This window comes from Parambassis ranga, chromosome 18 (assembly GCF_900634625.1).
Source record: "Parambassis ranga chromosome 18, fParRan2.1, whole genome shotgun sequence".
Classification (NCBI taxonomy): domain Eukaryota; kingdom Metazoa; phylum Chordata; class Actinopteri; family Ambassidae; genus Parambassis; species Parambassis ranga.
In genome coordinates, this window is record NC_041038.1 from 11,205,505 (window position 1) to 11,224,242 (window position 18,738).

The 18,738-nt window shown below is 42.3% G+C and overlaps 4 protein-coding genes across 4 annotated transcripts; 2 read left to right on the top strand and 2 right to left on the bottom strand.

Annotated features, from left to right (window-relative positions):
- Window positions 1–666: 666 nt before the first annotated feature.
- Window positions 667–7,204, bottom strand: parp142.2 (poly(ADP-ribose) polymerase family member 14-related sequence 2.2). The gene is made up of 14 exons (XM_028429595.1): window positions 6,960–7,204; window positions 6,739–6,863; window positions 4,814–6,295; window positions 4,501–4,737; window positions 4,074–4,298; window positions 3,947–4,001; window positions 3,721–3,867; window positions 3,470–3,532; window positions 3,203–3,379; window positions 2,935–3,117; window positions 1,801–2,406; window positions 1,587–1,723; window positions 1,338–1,512; window positions 667–988 (listed from the first exon to the last, which is right to left on the bottom strand). The coding sequence occupies exons 1-14, from the start codon at window positions 7,129–7,131 to the stop codon at window positions 702–704; spliced, it is 4,071 nt and encodes a 1,356-aa protein (XP_028285396.1). The 5' UTR covers window positions 7,132–7,204; the 3' UTR covers window positions 667–701.
- A 718-nt stretch (window positions 7,205–7,922) lies between these two features.
- LOC114450875 (protein mono-ADP-ribosyltransferase PARP14-like) lies at window positions 7,923–11,341 on the bottom strand. Its single transcript, XM_028429298.1, has 6 exons — window positions 11,152–11,341; window positions 10,056–11,042; window positions 9,328–9,924; window positions 9,076–9,212; window positions 8,817–8,997; window positions 7,923–8,743 (listed from the first exon to the last, which is right to left on the bottom strand). The coding sequence occupies exons 2-6, from the start codon at window positions 10,999–11,001 to the stop codon at window positions 8,457–8,459; spliced, it is 2,148 nt and encodes a 715-aa protein (XP_028285099.1). The 5' UTR covers window positions 11,002–11,042; window positions 11,152–11,341; the 3' UTR covers window positions 7,923–8,456.
- A 2,929-nt stretch (window positions 11,342–14,270) lies between these two features.
- Window positions 14,271–15,516, top strand: LOC114450964 (permeability factor 2-like). Its single transcript, XM_028429430.1, has 4 exons — window positions 14,271–14,473; window positions 14,562–14,670; window positions 14,762–14,836; window positions 14,983–15,516. Exons 1-4 carry the CDS (start codon window positions 14,413–14,415, stop codon window positions 15,059–15,061), a joined length of 324 nt encoding a protein of 107 aa, XP_028285231.1. The 5' UTR covers window positions 14,271–14,412; the 3' UTR covers window positions 15,062–15,516.
- Window positions 15,517–16,143: 627 nt separating this feature from the next.
- Window positions 16,144–17,132, top strand: LOC114450963 (permeability factor 2-like). Its single transcript, XM_028429429.1, has 4 exons — window positions 16,144–16,297; window positions 16,386–16,494; window positions 16,586–16,660; window positions 16,817–17,132. The coding sequence occupies exons 1-4, from the start codon at window positions 16,237–16,239 to the stop codon at window positions 16,902–16,904; spliced, it is 333 nt and encodes a 110-aa protein (XP_028285230.1). The 5' UTR covers window positions 16,144–16,236; the 3' UTR covers window positions 16,905–17,132.
- Window positions 17,133–18,738: the final 1,606 nt, after the last annotated feature.

Consider the following 18,738-nt stretch of genomic DNA (forward strand, 5'->3'; position numbering starts at 1 on the left):
AGCCAAAAACAATGTGCTAAAAGAAATAGGTGAAAGTTTTCAGTTGATTTGACTTGACTGCATGTCTTCCAAAATTGATCAATTCTGATTTAAATCGGTCCCACTATGATACTACAATCAATTTTTTTTTATGTTAACATGCATATTTGAGAAAAATGTTTCTTCCACCTCTTCTCATCTTCTCATACCTTTGTACGAGAATAAATGCAAATATCAAGTAAATAAAACATTAACTGCATCATTGTGCGGCATGTTACCCCGACCCTTTGTAACATAAAATGGGTTAGGACAATGTCTGTGAATCAGAAATTATACTTGGATGTCATCTTTATATTTTCATTTGAATTTAAGGACTGTCTTTAACTTTACAGTGACGTCACAGCAGATTTTGTGATTGTTTAGCTTTGCAGAGAAATAAAACTCTAAAGTATACTAAAGTATAAAAAGTGCAGTATAAAAAGTGCATCCATAAAACATCCTTGTTATGAGAGGAATTCCCCAGCAAGTTCTGTTTTATAATGAAACTGGAATATTATTCTTAATATACACACATCTATAACACATCTATATTTTACCCTCTCAGTTATTTCTAAGTGCTATAAGTATAGCTTTAAGTGAACATACCTACACCCCGAGAAACAAACCTGCAAAATGCATTTCATAAAATTGCACCATTAAGAATCATCTGGCCCTCACTTTTATCACTTGAAGGTGATGAGGTATTCTGGGTAAGCTTGGCTATCGTGGAACACGATGTACATGCTTGGGTTGTCCATTCTGTCCACCGTGCTGTCATAACGGTCATGAGGCTGCTGGCTGTTGCGAGCCGGAGGCACCTTCATGCTGCTATGACCCTGAGTGTGGATTCCAGTCAGGACCCGAGCCATGAACATCAACTGAGAACCATCAGAAGCTGGCCTGGAGTACCTGGGGTCAGCTGAGTAGTTGGCGTTTACGGCAAAGTAGGTTCCATAACCGTATGCAGTTGCTAAAGGGGAAAAACAAGGGGATTCTGCAATAAATACCTTAAAGTTTAAAGCTTTGACAAGATAATGAGGGTCACATATATCTACAGAATATGTTTCAGGATTTTAGTACTCTGTGTGTTTGAACCAGCCAGAGGCGGGGCTTATCCCCATATGATGTCATAAGGGGCTGACAACCTGAATAAATGGTTTTCATCAGTGGAGAAATTAGAGGAAAAGATGAGTGTTTTGAGTGCTTCTTTCAAACCCAGATGGGGTGATCATGTTCAAATTCGGTGAAAAATGGATTTCCACAATATGTCTCCTTTAAAAAGATCATTCAGTTTCATTCAAACATCGATAGATCATTACCGTTTTGCCCAGCAAAGCTTCTGTTGAACCCAGATTGTATGATTGAGTCAGAGTTTTCCTGGGTTGTTCCGTGGTACAGAAACTTTTCGTTCGCTCCACATGCGTTCTTATCAGAGATCTGTTTCTTCATCACTTCATAGGCGCGACGAAGGTGAATATTCTGCACACGCTCAATCTAACAAAGAAAGAAAACAAGTGAGCTGCCAGATGAATAGCAGACAATCAAATATCTTGTGGAGAGTCACCCACCTTCATGACAGTCTTGTTCACAGTTCTCTTGAAAGCCTCTTTCACTGTCCGGTACTCTGCAGAAGAATGCAGCAGTGCAACCAGCTTTAAAGTCCCACCAGCAACCATGTTGTCCCAGTTCAGAGGGAAGGTAAAGTCTGAAAAAAAAGTGTTGTCATAACATTTATTTGATCTTGATTTTGAGAATTCAGGCTCTGAGAATCCATCTACTCACCTGGCAGATGCTCAAGGCGTTTCAGCTGTGTTGCAGTCACTTGACTTGTGGCCTGCATCCTTTGCAGATCCACAGTCCATGAGATTCCCTGTCTGTCCACTATTTCTCTTGCTGTATGTTGCTTTTCCAGGATGTGATTGGCTGCTTTGGGAAGTCTTTCCCACTGTCCGGTTGGGCCCAGGATGCACCAAGACACACGGTTGTACAAGTCTTCCTCCTCCCTGCATCTCATTTCGCTCCTCAGGCTGCTGTGTTGAAATGCATTCCTCATGTGCATCACCCCATCTTTTAAGCCGTTCACAGTTAAGTTGCCAGACGTATCCTTTTCCACACAGAGGTCCAGGGTGTCCACCAGCTGCTGCAGTTCAGTCATTTCTTCGTCGATGAGGACTTCCAGCTCCCCCTTTCTGAAGGTATGAGTGGAGCACTGTGACTGATACAGATCCTTCAGCTTTGCCATGGCTTTATCAATGTCCTCTCTGCAAAGACCGATGACCGTGTAGACAGACTGCTGTCTTGTGGAGCTGGTGTTCAGGATGTTCAGATTTAGACTCATGGATGCAGTCAGTGGCTGTGGCTGTTCATAATAGACCTGAGGTGCTGACGCTGGAAGGTAGGTCCCACAAATCAGTGCAAATTCACAATAAATACATTTTTAAACCAGATTTAATTCTAAATATATCACATGAAGAAATTCTCTCGTGTGTGAATTGACTGAATCTAAAGGATGTGATGTTTAAGCCTGCTCTTGAGTGTGTGGCTAATATTAGCTCACCTGCTAACATGGTTAGTATTGGTTAGTATTTAATATAGCAAAATACCACCTTAAATGGCATCAGTCCAAACTGTACCAACTGATTTAGCTGCTAATTTAGTAGCTTGCCATATGCATATCAGTAAATATTACCATGTAGAGAGCACAGCTAGCTAGCTAAATTAGCTTGCATGCTATTGTCATTATTTGCAAAGTAGTCGGTGTGGCTAGCTTTCCATGTTACACATGATTATTTTTGGCTGCAGTTCACTTAGTGGCCAGAGGTGTCACTAATAACAACAGCTTTTCAATTCTTATATTTAGAACATTTAAAGCGAAAGGTATTTCTAAATGAGGCCAGTTGTAAAAACTCCTGTTACCCGTGTTGGTCACAGCAGTGGGAAACACCTGCATGGCTTCTTCTTTAAATGCCAGGAAGACATCGATCTTAATCAGGATAAGGCGAATGTCTGTGATGCCTCCGACTAGAAAGGGGGGTGTGGCTGTCCTGATCCCTCGGAGGATGGCGCCTGCCACTACACCAGGATCCAAGCCACCACTTCCTGCACAGTTTAATTGTAATTAAGCAAGATTACATTCATATTTACAAGTATGGGGATTCATAGTTTTATTTTATGATATACATACCTGCACAAATGGCAGGAATCGCAACAGAATCGAATCCATACGTTTCACAGAGATCAATGATGCTAACCATGAGTGTTTCAATGACGCCTGCGTCCTTTTCTCCACACACGTGGAAAATGGCCTTACAGGGGAACTGTCCGGACTGGGACACAAACACCTCTCCTCGGTTCACTTTTGCTACTCAAATCAACACAGGAAAAATAAACCAGACACAGTTTAGTGTTTGTTGTGTTAGTGTGCTGTGTCCAACTGGTCCTCTTTTCTCACCTGCTTTCAGTTCAGCCTCCACCTCCCGTCCAGCTATGTTTAAGATGTCTTTGCAAACACCATCTGTGGAACGAAGATGCCAAGAAAACTGAGTGTCCGCAGTTATGCTAACATCAGAAGGTAATGAGTTAACTAATATCCCCTCCTGACCTGAAGGGGATATTAGGCTTTGGTCTGTATCAGTACAGACCAAAGCCATGAGCACACCAGCATTACCATTTCCAGAGCCTTACTAAGGAGTGTCTTCCTACCATTGTCAAAATTGATGAAGTCCGTTGTGTTCACCACAACATCTGTAGTCTCATTAGTGATGTCACCGAACACAACTTGTAGTTTAACCCCCATTCCCATTGTCATAGTGATGTCATCAAGGTCACTGGTGAGAGACCTGAAGATCGCTAAGAGACAAAAACACATAATAAAAGTTGTCCCTGTGTTGGTAAGTCAATGAGACAGCCTGAGTAGCTCAATGTTTACCTTGGCCTCCATGGTTCATTTTCAGGCTGAGGTGTTTGTAAACTTCGTGGTAGCACTGTAAAAAAATGGCAGCATTACACAACAGATGCATTGATCTTTAAAACGAATATGGCACGTTATAGGTCACCTCTTCAGAGTCTGGATAGCCAGGTTTAATGACGACATGTATGGTGCCGAGAGAACCGGTAGATGCAGATAATCCAAACAGACGAATGTTCTCAGTTAGCACTTCAATGGCGTCTCTTGGTGGGAATTTTAACACAATTCCTGGTCCGATAACTGGAAAGGCCACTGAGTGAAAACCCAGCTGTACACAGAGGTCCAAGCACCTTTTCAGGCCACATCTCAGAGCCTAGAAAACAAAAGTCCGGAAAAACACAATAAGGCTATTTTTGACTGAACCACACTGAAGCCGTCTCCATGTCGACAAAAAGTTGCACCAGTACCAGGAAAAAAAAAAGTAAAATTGGACCGCTAAAATAAAATCTATTCATCCTTCAAGCCATTGTTATTGCCAGAACTGAGCTACAGAAATCAGTTCATTTTGACTTTACCTGCACACTCTTTCCTCTGACTGTGTCCCACGGCAAGCACTCGATGAAGAAGATCTTGGAGCAGCCCAGAGATGGAGGCCCGTCAACCTGCAGGACATCACCAGGGACCAGAATGGATTTCGCTGCCACTGACTCAAACTTTGCAGTCAGTGTGCTCCCTGCTTTTCTCAGCAGACTTTTACCAATTTCTGTAGAAGTCATATTCTTGTTGACCATGGGGACCACTAAGACATGGACCTGTGGAAAAGAAATGTCAAGTAACAGCCCTGCTTTCACAAATTTGCAATTATGGGAATCATGGTATAGTTCAAACCTGCTCATCTTCCAAACCACCAAGCGTGATCTTTAGGCTTGCTTTATTGACTGCAACATTGCCAACGTTGTTGAAGCGGCTCCTGCTGATAGAAGGTCTTAGAGTGAGGCTGACAGGGCTGCTGGTGCTTTGTGCACGTTGCACATCCTGCTTTTCTTTGATGAGGACCTGACAGGAGCTCTCTACTAGCTCCTTACTTACTTTACCTTCTTTCTGGAAGTACTGCTGAGCCCCTGGTCCATCTAGAACCAAAGTGTCTAACACTACACTGGCTAGAGTTGAAGTCAGGAACTCCTTGGCTTCTTGGACTAGAAAACGTGGACCGGACATGGTCACGCATGGATTTGGAAAATGCAAAGCTTTGAGGGTCACCTTTATGTTCCCTTTTCCAATGAGACTCAAGATTTGGTCAAAACAGTCAACCATTTCAGGATGTGGCAGGTTTATCACTTCTTGGGTTGTAGCCTGATTCATCTGGTAGTCCTGAAGGACTTTAACAAGCTTGTTTACAGTTTCAGTGTAGCCCACCAGTCGTACTTTGGGTCCTTGGATGAAGCACAAGTCCACTCTGAGCTCACCCTGGTTTTCCTCATTCTTGGATTTGATGAGGATTTCTTTTACTTTGTCTTGATCTGAGGCAACCTGCAGTGGTACAGTGGTCTCATGCAGGTCTCTCAAGACTGCTGCCTCAGCTTCATTCAGGGCATCAGAGGACAAACTGCACAGAACCAGGTCTGAACCGACCTCCAGGGAAACAGGATTTCGGAGGCTTTGCCGGAAGCGAGCCTGGTACTTGGAGATGGCACCACTGGTTTTGATGAAGGTTAATACAGATGAAGAGAGCTCAACTCTCTTTTCTTTTATCTTCTTGAGCAATTCATCAAGTTTTGCAGCTCCTGACTGCACCTCCTTATCGGGGCCCTCTAAGATGATCACTGCACTGCCTCTGGTGATTTTAACCTCTGGATAATGTGTGTGTGTTCCTCGGATGAACTCTTCTTCAACCAGTTTCAATAGTTTCTCCTCGACTGGCAGCTCCTTGCGGGTCGGCACACTTTTTTCCAGATCTTTAATCTTCTCCTTCACAACCTCGGTGTCTCCCACAACCACAGCAAAGCCCCTCTCAGTGTAGACCTTTAAATAATCTATTGCAAAGGAGCGGTCCTGCAGCAGCATTTTGACTTGTTTAGGGTCAAACACGTGGTAGCAGAGGTAGCTCTCGGTGAGACTGATGATGACCCCATCCACTTGTTCTTCCCATTTCTCTGCAGCTCCCCCGAACCCTCCTGCAGGCCCCTTCTCAACATCACCCCTCACCACTGCCTCCTCTTCATCAAAGTCTAGCTCCACCGTGCAGCCGATTGAAGAAAGCTGCTTATCTAATAGTTTGGATGCTTTCGGGTTGTCTCTCAGGTAATACAGGAGGTAGACCTCTAATTTGAAAATCTTTTCAAGGCCTTTAGTGCTCGCTTTTCTGGACACCTAAAAAAACAAAACAAATGTTTATTATACTGTACGTATCCAGCACATGCATCATCAGATAAATGGACGTTTTCCCATTCAATAACCGTGTGTGTGTGTGTGTGTGTGTGTGTGTGTGTGTGTGTGTGTGTGTGTGTGTGTGTGTGTGTGTGTGTGTGTGTGTGTGTGAGACTCGCCTCACCTAGAATCAAATCTAGTTTTCACTCTAACTTAGCCTGTTTTACATAGCACTAATATGTGGATGCCTCATTCATTCATTGACAGAGTTACATGTAAAGACAATGTAATTCTGTGTTAACATATTTATAGTACATCACTCGCTGTGATAATGTTTTATGTCAGAAAACCTCTGGTGAAACTGGTCTGACTTGATTCTCTGACTCTGGTCTTTACTGTAATCAAATTAGCACCAGTGAAGGATTATGAAAGATCCTGAAGCTCACCTGTGATTGGCTGGCTGATGGCTGGTCGGGGGTCTGTAGTGTACTGCTCCGACTCACAGTCAGACGATGTTCCCCACCAGGAAGTGAGAGAGTGTGAAACTTCCTCTGTAAAACTCTTTCTTGAGCTGCAAAACAGTGACGATACAAAAGATTTTTTTAAATAATTTTTTAAAACTAAGGTAAAAACTATTCTACAAATAACTCACAAAGTCGAGACCCACCTTCTTTCTCTTTGAAACAGACTTTGTAGATGTCTCCTCCGATGTTTTCAATCATTGCACATTCACCTCCTCCAGAGTCTCTCCTTTTCTGAAAGTATCTCCAGATCTTCACCTGCTCTCTGTCTGTCAGACCTCTGGCTTCAAAATACAGTGGATGCTGGTGTTCGTCCATTTTACCTCCAATTCTTAAATAAAAGGGCAACAGGAGAGGAGTGTGACCCACCAAGGTGAGCTGTGCGCTTTTTACTTTCACTTTCCCTGTTCACTCCACCTATTGAGAGCAGACACACCCTTTCAAATAAACAGTCTCTGTTTCACTTTTATTCAGGGCATTTCCCCATCCGTCCTGCTGTGCAGGTGACAATAAATGGGTTTCAGTTGTGGAATAATGATATAAATGTGTTATGACAAGTACAATAACAAGTTCCAAATTATGCAGAAGCTGTTATGAAATTAACATGTTACCATGTTGTCCACTAGATGTCCTCCTCAGAATACAAAACTGTACAGGCAACAAACAAGTCTTTACCAGCACTGATTCAGCCACAGACGTTACTGATATACAGGAATTTACATGTTGTACTGTATTGTGCAAACACTGATTTTGTCTTTTTGATTTTTACAAATGTGCCTACGTTTTGATTCAATCATCAGTTCTTCATCATTTGGAAAATCCCAAACCGTTGTTTACAGAACTTTTGAATGACTAAAAGGAGAAAAATGTTTGTGCTGGCTCTCTATAATGGAATAGTGGCATTGCTAGGTGCTGTGCAGACACACACACAGAGAGCACTAACTCTAATATATGAGTTATTAAAACATGTGAGGTGATGTTAGCAGTGCCTGATGCCATATGACTGAGGACTAATGAAAATATGTACAAAGTGTTGGCACTTACTTATCTCTTATCTCTTTTTTTATTAAAGCCACGGCGTGCAAAACAAACAGACATTACATCAGATATTAAATAATGAAATTTTATTTATTTTTGCTTTCTGTTCTGTTACATTATGTCTTAATTTTCCATTTATTAAACACCATAAATCAATAGATAAATGGTATCAGAAACTTATCTTGTTGAATTTGAATCTGAGTGCAATTCACAGATAAATTAAATCTATGAGGACTTAATGCACGTTTAATTAGACAGACGTGGTGTGTGTTCATGTCTGTAAACTTGTGCTTTTTGTAAGAAAGTTATTTGGTTTGGAGCCTATCCACCCAATCATTGAGCATGAGACAGGCAGGGTTACACACTGGACAGGTCACCAGTCTATTGCAGGGCATATAACAAAGAGAGACAAACATTTAGCCTCACACTACGGCCAATTTAGAGTCCCCAATTAACCTAACTAGCACACCTTTAGATTTTGGGAGGAAGCCGGAGTACCCACAGAAAACCCACAAAGCATGACATGGAAAGTCCAGTCAAATTCCAACTGAGGTCCTACTGTGTTTGTGTTAAATGATGATAAAACTGTCTGTCTCCCGCTTTTATCACTTGAAGGTTATAAGGTAGTCAGGATAAGCCTGGTTATCAGTGAATACAATATACATGCTCGGGTTGTTCATGCTATCCACCACACTGTCATAGAGGTCATGACGTTGTTGGCCATTGCAAGGTGGAGGTATCTTCATGTTGCTGTGGCCTAAGGTGTAGACACCAGTCAGAACACGGGCCACAATCATGACCTGAGATCCATCAGCAGCTGGGGAGGAGTAGGTGGGATTGGCTGAGTAGCTGGCTTTTACAGCAAAGTAGGTTCCATGACCGAACAAAGTTGCTGAGAAAAAAAAAATTGTTGCATTTTAGGCCAGTGCTTGTATCTAAACCTAAGTCTACAAAGGAATTCCTACCATGTGTACCAGCGAAGCTCCTGTTGAAGCCATTATTTATGATGGACTCACAGTTGTCCTGGCTCGTCCCGTGGTACAGAAACTTCTCACCCGCTCCCCCTTTCTCTTTGTTTTTTTCAGAAAAATGATTTTTCTGCACTTCGTAGGCTTGTCGCAGGTGAATGTTCTGCAGGCGCTCGATCTGGCAAGAAAACACAAAAAGTGTCAGCTTCTGCAGTGACACATGCAATGCAATGTTCTGTTGAAGAGTGTTTTCAACCTTTCTTATGTTCTTCTGGACAGTTTGTTTGAAGGCGTCCTGTACATTGCAGTACTCTTGAGAGAAAGGCTGCAGTGAAACCACTTCCAGGTTTTTACCATCAGCCATATTGTCCCAGTATAGGGGAAGAGTGAAGTCTGGAAATAGACCAAATAACAGGAAAGAAAGAAAAATGAAAAATCTCAGACATTCAGATGAGCCACATTGTCCCTGATGTGCTTTTTAAAACTGTTGAGTGTCACCTGAACTCACCTGAACGATTCTTCAGTCGTTTCAGCTTCGCTTTCTGTCCAGTTCTGTGTCTTGTGGCCTGCATCCTCTGCAGTTCCACGCTCCATGAGATTCCCTCTGTGTCCACAATCCCTTCCATGACGTTACCCATTTCCAGTTTGTAATTGGTTGTTTTGGGGAGTCTCTTCCACTCACCACAATGATCCAGGATGCACCATGCCACTTGGGGGTATAAATCCTCCTCATCCCTGATTCTCTGCTCCCGTCTGTTGAGAGTGATGGTGTGAAGCATCTGCACCATCTGGTTGACGCCATCTTTTAAGCCGCTCACCATCAGGCCTCCCTGGCTGGCTGGGTTCTTTTGTACATACAGACCCTGTTTTTCAATCAGCTGCTTCAGATTCTTCACATCTTCCTCTGTGAGGTCTGCCAGGTCCTCCTTTGTGAGGTTTTTTGTGGAACAGTGAGCCTGATACAGATTTTTCAGCTTTGCTTTGGCATCATTAATATCCTTTCTGCAAAGACCAATGAACTGGAGGATGGACTTTTGATGAGTGGAACTGGTGTGGAGGATGCTGAGGTCTGGTGGCTGTAGAGGAATCAGCTGAGGAACTGAAACTGCAAAGTGGGTCAAACGATCATAGACAGTGAAAATACTGCAACAAGATCCAGTTAAACATAAAGTGGATGTGTTGCTATAAAAGCGGAGGCTGTGTGTTGATGGAAGGTGGATTTGCTGGAGTACTCACTATGATTTTCGCTGATAAGGACCTGACAAGAGTTCTCTACGAGCTCCTTGGTCAGTTTACCATCTGCCTGAAAGTACCACCGAGCTTGTGGTCCCTCCAGAATGAGTTTGTCTAATATTAAACTGGTTAAAACTGATGTTAAGGCTTCCTTGGCCTCCTGGACTTTACAACGAGGACCAGACATGAGCACAGAAGGATTTGGAAAACGTGAAGCTTGGAAGGTCACTGTTGTCTTCCTCATTCCAACGAGGCCTAAGATTCGATTAAAACAGTCCACCATCTCAGGATGTGGAAGCTTGATCACTTCTTGAATCTCAATTTGATTCTTCTGGTAGTCGTGAAGGACCTCTTTGAGCCTGTTCACATGTTCATTGTAGCCCACCAGTCGTACTTTGGTTCCACTGGGTCCTGGGATGACGCTGAAGTCCACTCTGAGCTCACCATGGTTTTCCTCGTTCTTGGATTTAATGAGAAATTTGGTCATTCTGTCCAGATTTGGAGCTACAGCTGCAGCACCCTGCAGCCTCACAATCTCCAAACTCAGGTCTTTCTTTATTGTTTCAAGAGCTTCATCCAGAGCATGAGAGGACAAACTAAGCAGAACCAGGTCTGATCCGACATCTAGGGAAACAGGAGTTCTGAGGCTTTGCTTAAAGTGAGTCTCATACTTAGAGATGGCACTGCTGGCTCTTATGAAAGTTATTAGATCTGCAGGAAGTTTAACTCTCATTTCATTTATCTCTTTCATCAGTACGTCAAGTTTTGCAGCTCCTGAGTTCACTTCCTCTTCAGGGCCTGCCAAGATGATCGGTATACTGCTTTTGGTGACGTTAACTTGTGGATAATGTGCACGCATTTCTTGTCTAAACTTTTCTTCTACCAGTTTTAGTTGATTGTCCTCAATTGGTATCAGCTTCACACACATTTTGAAACCAATCTGCGCCATCACAGCCTCAAACTCTGCCGCAATCACAGTATCACTGCTGCCTGGGTACACAGTTGAAAGGGAGCAGTTAAGATAATGACAGTTCATAGACAGCTCAAGCAAACCCTCAACACAGTACACAACGTACTTTAACCCAGAGTCAACACCTACCTTCTGTTTCCTTCAATCAGACTTTGTAGATGTTCCCTCAACGTTTTCAATCATTCCACATTCACCTCTTCTGTTTCCCAAAGTGTCTCCAGAACACCTTCTTTCTGTCGTCTATTTTACCTCCAGTTCTAAAGTAAACAGTGAGCAGCGATGAAACTTATCAGCATGTAGTAAAGTGAGCAGTGTGCACTGTGCCCTATATATTTACTTTTACTTTCATTTACTGTGCTTGCTGCTTTACATAAAGTCTCACCTGTTCACATGAACAGCAACTTAAACCTAGATTTAAGTGGGTCAGTTTGTTCCGCTGTGCCTTTCAAGTTGTGAAATTATATTTTAATATATTGTTAAAACACATAAGCACAATTATTCCAGCTGTGATGATAATGACATCTAATAAGATTTTATAGCATGTGAAGGCTTTGATTTATTTGTGGTGTTATAAGGTAAATCAATCAATCAATAAAAATCTTTAAAAAGAAATTACACCAAACATTTTGTTGTAAAACAGACATCTAGTTGTGTTTCCACAATGATCCACCAGATGTCCTACTAAGATTAAAATAAACTCTGTTCTCAGCTTCAGCTCTAATGATGACACTTGTCAGCACGTTATAAAGCTTTAATTAATGAAGTAAGGACACACAGTAAGTCCACAAATAAAGATCATTTTACATTTTTAGTGTGATCAGATATTTAACTTTTGAACAAGGGGCCGCATATCTGAGTCCCTCTTATTATCTGTTTTATGGTTTGATCACATTCTCAAATCTAAGCACAGAAAGTTCGTTTTTAGGACATGACAGTGGAGGGTGACAGGTTATCAGGTTAGGCTACATTCTACCAAGGTTGATGCTAAGCTATATTTACTCATATAGTGTGATATGAAACCGAGAGTGCTGTGGCTAAGGTGGTATGAGCGCTTGTCCACTAACATCGGGCTTGGCAGGTCGATTACCCTGGTTGCATGCCGATGTGTCCCTGAGCAAGACGCTTAACCCTAAATTGCTTGTAGTGCTTGTAGTACAATTGATAGTAGAAACAAGAACTGTTTAAATTTACAACAACTGGCAAGTTTCTCAAATGTTTTTGATAACAATCTGGTTCCTTTCAGCCTTCAGCCTCCTAAAGTAAACACAGCATGTCTGGATTAGCTGCTAATCCTAAGTGATCTTTGTAGTCACTTGCTGGAAAGATGTGGATGATCACAAATTCACCTTCAGCTCAGGTCATGGTTTTGTTTCTTTTGGCGACCAGTGATGGTTTCCTTTGTTAGAAAAGAAGATTTATTTTCCTTCAGACATAAATGAACGCAAACCAAATCTGCCTGAACGACTTTTATTTCCAACAAAGCATTACGCCAGTTACTGAGAAATCTCACCATGTTGCAAAACACCATGCTGTGCTCGAGTGAACTGGTGGGCATATCAAGTCTTGGAAAGAGGAAGAATGGCTGATGAGTTACAACATGAAATTGGACTTTGAGCCAATTCACATGGTCCCAGAGGTGCAATCACTGTCAATAGTGACGCATTTCTGCTCTCTCTCTGTTTAAATGAATTGGCCTCCAGCCAGCAGTGATGGGAAGCCTGGATATTTTAGTTCATTCATTCAAGGAGTCTCAGTCCTCCAGGATGTTTTTTATTCAAAAATTTCACGCGTGGCAGCTGGATTATATGAGGTGAAGGGCATCTGTGGATCACTGTGAAGCTCACATGACAATAGTTCCTAATGTACCTGAGCTTATCGATCTTACTCATTGTTTTGGTTCTACTCTGTCTTCATGGCTGGCTAACAGGTGGATAAACTAGCATGTGATCCATGCTAGGACCTCATTGCTGGTTTGTTGTCTGAGGCCAACTCCCCTGTTGAGAATGGGTTCCTCTGACTTTACAGACAGGACATCCTGTTCTTCAAACCATCTTGAAGTGTCTTCCTTCATCCTCTTGGTTAACACAAGACCTTTTTACCCAAACCCCAAGCTTAGGTCACATGAGGAAGATGTATCAGCTTAAGGCTGCAGCCTTTTAAGAAGGATATATGAGGTTGCACCAACTGCTGGACTGTCATTTGTTTAATGTTTACTCTTTGTACGTCTGTAGGATCTGCTGTATTCTCTTAACAAGTGAATCCAACTGCTACGAGTACGCTGCATGTTACAGTAAAATTGTATGTGTTAACATCAGTGGTGGAGGAAGTACTGAAGCTTGGTACTTCAGTAAAAGTACAAATAACCAGCAAAATATATACTCAAGTAAAAGTAGAAGTGCTATGTTACAATCCTACTTAAGTAAAAGTCTTACTTCTTACTTGAAGTATTGAAATTAAAAGTACTCATGCACTGAAAACATATATTTGTTTTCCATTGCAAAAGATCTGAGGCTGGCTGTGGGCATCAAGTGAACAGAGAGGCTGCTGATAACAAACGGGCATTCAGCATGTTTACTGTGTCAGTGTTCCTGCTGTAGATTCATGTTATGATTCATGTTCATCAGACATTAATGGATGGACCTGTGTTAGCAGACAGCAGCTAACTAGTTAGCTAACTGAGCCAGAGCACCGGCATCATGACTGAGGCTCATTATAGAAACACAGCTGGCAGCGTGACACCACCTCCATGCAGAGTCTGACCTCACATCAGTCCAGCACTGTGTTCATCACATGGAACAAGGAACTACAGACACTGGAGACATGTAGTGGAGGAGAAAGTATAGGTAACAGCTGCAACATGTAATGGAGTAAAGTATAAAGTATGCACTATTATTTTTACTTAAGTAAAGTATAAATACATAAAAAATTTACTTAAGTACAGTAACAAAGTACAAATACTTAGTTACATTCAATCACTGGTTAACATTGAATCTATGAGCACAATATTACACTTGAAATTACTGTTTTACAGACTCTGATATTTATGTGCCATTGTGACGCACAAATTTATTGAGTGTTTCCAGTTTGACTGGAGAAACTGACCCAGTTTGGCAGAGAAAAAGTCTTTAATCCACAGGAAGTCCTTATAGGGAAGTTACAACTGAGCTAGATTCTGAGGAAGAGCTGATTGCAACATCTGGAGTGGAGTACCAGTAGGAAAACAAAAAAATGCACTTTTAATTTTTCCTCAGAAGAGATGTTGGGTGAGTGCCCACCTGACTGAGCGTATAAAAAGGAGCTTCAGAGGAGTGAAGGAGACACCACAGCACATCGCTGCAGGAAAAACTCACAGCAGTCAGAAGAGTTGTGTTTCTATCACTCAGGACAAAGATGAAAGCTCTGACCCAGTGCATCATTCTCCTGGCCTGCGTCGCCTTGTCCACTTCAGCAGGTAATATTTTGTGCAGTTATATAGCTGGAAAATTTCTCAGCTATTCACTTATTGAACATTATTCTCACTGTCACACATTTTCTTCCAGCTATTCTTAACTGCCGCTGCTTGAAAACGATCCAAGGTCTGCCGTACGAACTTATCACTGATGTTGAAGTGAGGGAACCTCGGCCTTACTGCAACAAGCGTGAAGTCATGTAAGTACCTGCAGCAAGTTGAGCACATCAATAACAACAGAGCTGATAAGAAGAAGGCTGTTTCTCATTAAGTTTTCTTTTTCTTGTGCAGTGTGACACTGGAGGACGACACACAGCGCTGTCTCAACCCTGAGGGGAAATTCACCCGAGCTGTTCTGCAAAAACAGTGAGTGGTGCTTTTTCATTCAGCTAATTAGATGCAATAAAGAAAAGTGAACAGGAGACTCAAGAAATTAGGTGAAATAATGTAAACATGACTACCAGTAGTGCTTTGAAAATAAATTAATTAATTGTCATGCATTGTCTTTGCAGGAAAAAGGCCCGTGCTGACAAGACCAGCACCTCATCACCGACCACAGCGCCAACCACTGCTACATCAACCTCATCCTAATCTGTGATGTATTTGTCACTGTAACAACAGAAATAAGACAAGAAGCAGCCCGGGCTCCTAAATGTGAGGATGTGATCGGTGCTGTAAATATAAAGCTGGTGACCCCATTCTGAAAGGAGTGAAGCCAGTTTAGAGTATCAACTTTGCACACTGGCAGTAGAAAGTGGCAGCTATCTGTGAAACGTTTCATGTTTTTTTCTGTCTAGAGTATTGCAAACATTCAACATTTGGATGTTTGGACCATTTAGGAGCCAGGTGTATTTATTGTCTGGTAGGATGTTGAGGTCGTCCTACAAGATTATTCAGCATTAAATGATGATACATGTGATGATTGTTATTTTTTTGATTATTGGAAGCATTTTACAAAGATGTGAATTTATTTGCATATTTATGTAGGATCAATGTATAAACATTTATGTAATGCTGCTTCTTAATAAATCTGGCTGTTTGTTATACTTGATGTCTTTGCATTATATTATGTATAAGTCATTATTTGACATTTTAAATGAGCCAGTGGAAAGATTTCTGACTCCATCCTGTAGGTGGCGGTGTTGTTATCAGTATCCGCTACATATGCACATCAATGTGTAGTCATGTACTATAATTAGTTATCTGTTTTTGTCTAATTTTACTTATAAGAAATCAACCAACACACGTCTAGAAACACATGTGACATGGTGTGCACGTTTTACGGTACTTTTGGGGACACACGTCTGATTCAGGACCTGCTTAATGAGGACAATTGGTACATATGGGGACCAAATCTGTTAGATTATGCTGATTGTGAGGGTGTGATTATGATTGTAGTGCCTTTGTGCTGTGTGGTATGGTGCTATGTGTTTTTTATGGATGGGCCAGGTGTTATTCACACTGTGGGGACCCAAGACAATCATGCAATCACATTATGGGGACAAAAAGCAAGTCGTGTGTGTGCGTGTGGTTCAAACTAGTGTGATGTACAAGTTTATTAAATATTTTCTAAAGCTTACAGTCCTAATAAGGAAGTGAAAACAGGTTTTTTTTTTCGTTTTTCCTCAGAAGAGATGTTGGGTGAGTGCCCACCTGACTGAGCGTATAAAAAGGAGCTTCAGAGGAGTGAAGGAGACACCACAGCACATCGCTGCAGGAAAAACTCACAGCAGTCAGAAGTTGTGTTTCTATCACTCAGGACAAAGATGAAAGCTCTGACCCAGTGCATCATTCTCCTGGCCTGCATCACCTTGTCCACTTCAGCAGGTAAGATTTTGTGCAGTTATATAGCTGGAAAATTTCTCAACTATTCACTTATTGAACATTATTCTCACTGTCACACATTTTCTTCCAGCTATTCTTAACTGCCGCTGCATGAAAACGATCCAAGGTCTGCCGTACGAACTTATCACTGATGTTGAAGTGAGGGAACCTCGGCCTTACTGCAACAAGCGTGAAGTCATGTAAGTACCTGCAGCAAGTTGAGCACATCAATAACAACAGAGCTGATAAGAAGAAGGCTGTTTCTCATTAAGTTTTCTTTTTCTCATGCAGTGTGACACTGGAGGACGGCACAAAGCGCTGTCTCAACCCTGAGGGGAAATTCACCCGAGCTGTTCTGCAAAAACAGTGAGTGGTGCTTTTTCATTCAGCAAGAGACTCAAGAAAAACAAATGACTTTACTTTAAATAAAGAAATTAGGTGAAATAATGTAAATATGACTACCAGTGTCTGTCACAATGCTTTGGAAACACAATAATTAATTGTCATCCATTGTCTTTGCAGGAAAAAGGCCAGTGGTGACAAGACCAGCACCTCATCAACGACCACAGCGCCAACCACTGCTGCATCAACCCCACACAAATGGTGTTAATTAGATGTGATAAAGAACGGTGCACAGGAGACTCAGAGGCTGAGGTATCAGTGGGATTTTTTTGTAGTTTTGCACATCAGAAATTAGGTGAAATGATGGTGCTTCTAAACAACATCCACAGCTCAGCACGCTGCTGCACCATTATCATCCTAATGCTTGTTGTGTTTGTCACTCTAGCTGTGACTCTGCCGTGCAAGTTGCTGTTCAATATAAAGCTGATGACTCAAACCTGGTTCTAATCTTTTCTTTTCTTTTCTTATTATGCTTTGAGCGAGTGAAATATTTTCTGACTCCTTCCAGTAGGTGGCAGTGGTATGATATATACACTCAACAAAAATATAAACGCAACACTTTTGTTTTTGCTCCCATGTTTCATGAGATGGACTTGAAGATCTAAACTTCATTCCAGATACACAATATTACCATTCCTCTCAAACATTGTTCACAAATCTGTCTAAATGTGTGATAGTGAGCACTTCTGCTTTGCTGAGATAATCCATCCCACCTCACAGGTGTGCCACATCAAGATGCTGATCTGACATCATGATTAGTGCACAGGTGTACCTTAAACTGCCCACAGTAAAAGGCCACCCTGAAATGTGCATTTTGTTTCTGCTTTATTGGCGGTCTGGGGACTCAGAACCAGTCAGTATCTGGTGTGACCACCATTTGCCTCATGCAGTGCAACACATCTTCTTCGCATAGAGTTTATCAGATTGTCTATTGTGGCCTGTGGAATGTTGGTCCACTCCTCTTCAATGGCTGTGCGAAGTTGCTGGATATTAGTGGGAACTGGTGCACGCTGTCGTATACGCCGGTCAAGCACATCACAAACATGTTCAATGGGTGACATGTCCGGTGAGTATGCTGGCCATGCAAGAACTGGGACATTTTCAGCTTCCAAGAATTGTGTACAGATCCTTGCAACATGGGGCCGTGCATTATCTTGCTGAAACATGAGGTGATGTTCATGGATGTATGGCACAACAATGGGCCTCAGGATCTCATCACGGTATCTCTGTGCATTCAAAATGCCATCAATAAAATGCACCTGTGTTCTTCGTCCATAACAGATGCCTGCCCATACCATGACCCCACCACCACCATGGGCCACTCGATCCACAACATTGACATCAGCAAAGCGCTCACCCACACGACGCCACACACGCTGTCTGCCATCTGCCCTGAACAATGTAAACCGAGATTCATCCGTGAAGAGAACACCTCTCCAACGTGCTAGACGCCATCGAATGTGAGCATTTGCCCACTCAAGTCTGTTACGGCGATCTGGAGTCAGGTTAAGACCCCGATGAGGACGACGAGCATGCAGTTGAGCTTCCCTGAGACGGTTTCTGACAGTTTGTGCAGAAATTGTTTGGTTATGCAAACCAATTGTTTCAGCAGCTGTCTGAGTGGCTGGTCTCAGACGATCTCGGAGGTGAACCTGCTGGATGTGGAGGTCCTGGGCTGGTGTGGTTACTCGTGGTCTGCGGTTGTGAGGCCGGTTGGATGTACTGCCATATTCTCTGAAACGCCTTTGGAGACGGCTTATGGTGGAGAAATGAACATTCAATGCACGAGCAACAGATCTGGTTGACATTCCTGCTGTCAGCATGCCAATTGCACGCTCCCTCAATGCTTGTGGCATCTGTGGCATTTTGCTGTGAGACAAAACTGCACATTTCAGGGTGGCCTTTTATTGTGGGCAGTTTGAGGTACACCTGTGCACTAATCATGATGTCAGATCAGCATCTTGATGTGGCACACCTGTGAGGTGGGATGGATTATCTCAGCAAAGCAGAAGTGCTCACTATCACACATTTAGACAGATTTG

What these genes read in the sequence shown, in the direction of transcription:
- parp142.2 (XM_028429595.1), bottom strand. Translation starts at nt 7,131, where the DNA reads ATGGACGAACACCAGCATCCACTGTATTTTGAAGCCAGAGGTCTGACA. An exon ending in CATCAGCCAGCCAATCACAG is followed by an intron (nt 6,296 to 6,738) that starts GTGAGCTTCAGG and finishes TTGTTTTTTTAG; the next exon opens with GTGTCCAGAAAAGCGAGCAC. An exon ending in CTTCATCAATTTTGACAATG is followed by an intron (nt 3,533 to 3,720) that starts GTAGGAAGACAC and finishes TTCGTTCCACAG; the next exon opens with ATGGTGTTTGCAAAGACATC.
- LOC114450875 (XM_028429298.1), bottom strand. Translation starts at nt 11,001, where the DNA reads ATGGCGCAGATTGGTTTCAAAATGTGTGTGAAGCTGATACCAATTGAG. An exon ending in TCCAGAAGAACATAAGAAAG is followed by an intron (nt 8,998 to 9,075) that starts GTTGAAAACACT and finishes TTTTCTTGCCAG; the next exon opens with ATCGAGCGCCTGCAGAACAT. An exon ending in GAGCTTCGCTGGTACACATG is followed by an intron (nt 8,744 to 8,816) that starts GTAGGAATTCCT and finishes TTTTTTTCTCAG; the next exon opens with CAACTTTGTTCGGTCATGGA.
- LOC114450964 (XM_028429430.1), top strand. Translation starts at nt 14,413, where the DNA reads ATGAAAGCTCTGACCCAGTGCATCATTCTCCTGGCCTGCGTCGCCTTG. An exon ending in TGCAACAAGCGTGAAGTCAT is followed by an intron (nt 14,671 to 14,761) that starts GTAAGTACCTGC and finishes TTTCTTGTGCAG; the next exon opens with TGTGACACTGGAGGACGACA. An exon ending in CGAGCTGTTCTGCAAAAACA is followed by an intron (nt 14,837 to 14,982) that starts GTGAGTGGTGCT and finishes TTGTCTTTGCAG; the next exon opens with GAAAAAGGCCCGTGCTGACA.
- LOC114450963 (XM_028429429.1), top strand. Translation starts at nt 16,237, where the DNA reads ATGAAAGCTCTGACCCAGTGCATCATTCTCCTGGCCTGCATCACCTTG. An exon ending in CACCTTGTCCACTTCAGCAG is followed by an intron (nt 16,298 to 16,385) that starts GTAAGATTTTGT and finishes ATTTTCTTCCAG; the next exon opens with CTATTCTTAACTGCCGCTGC. An exon ending in TGCAACAAGCGTGAAGTCAT is followed by an intron (nt 16,495 to 16,585) that starts GTAAGTACCTGC and finishes TTTCTCATGCAG; the next exon opens with TGTGACACTGGAGGACGGCA.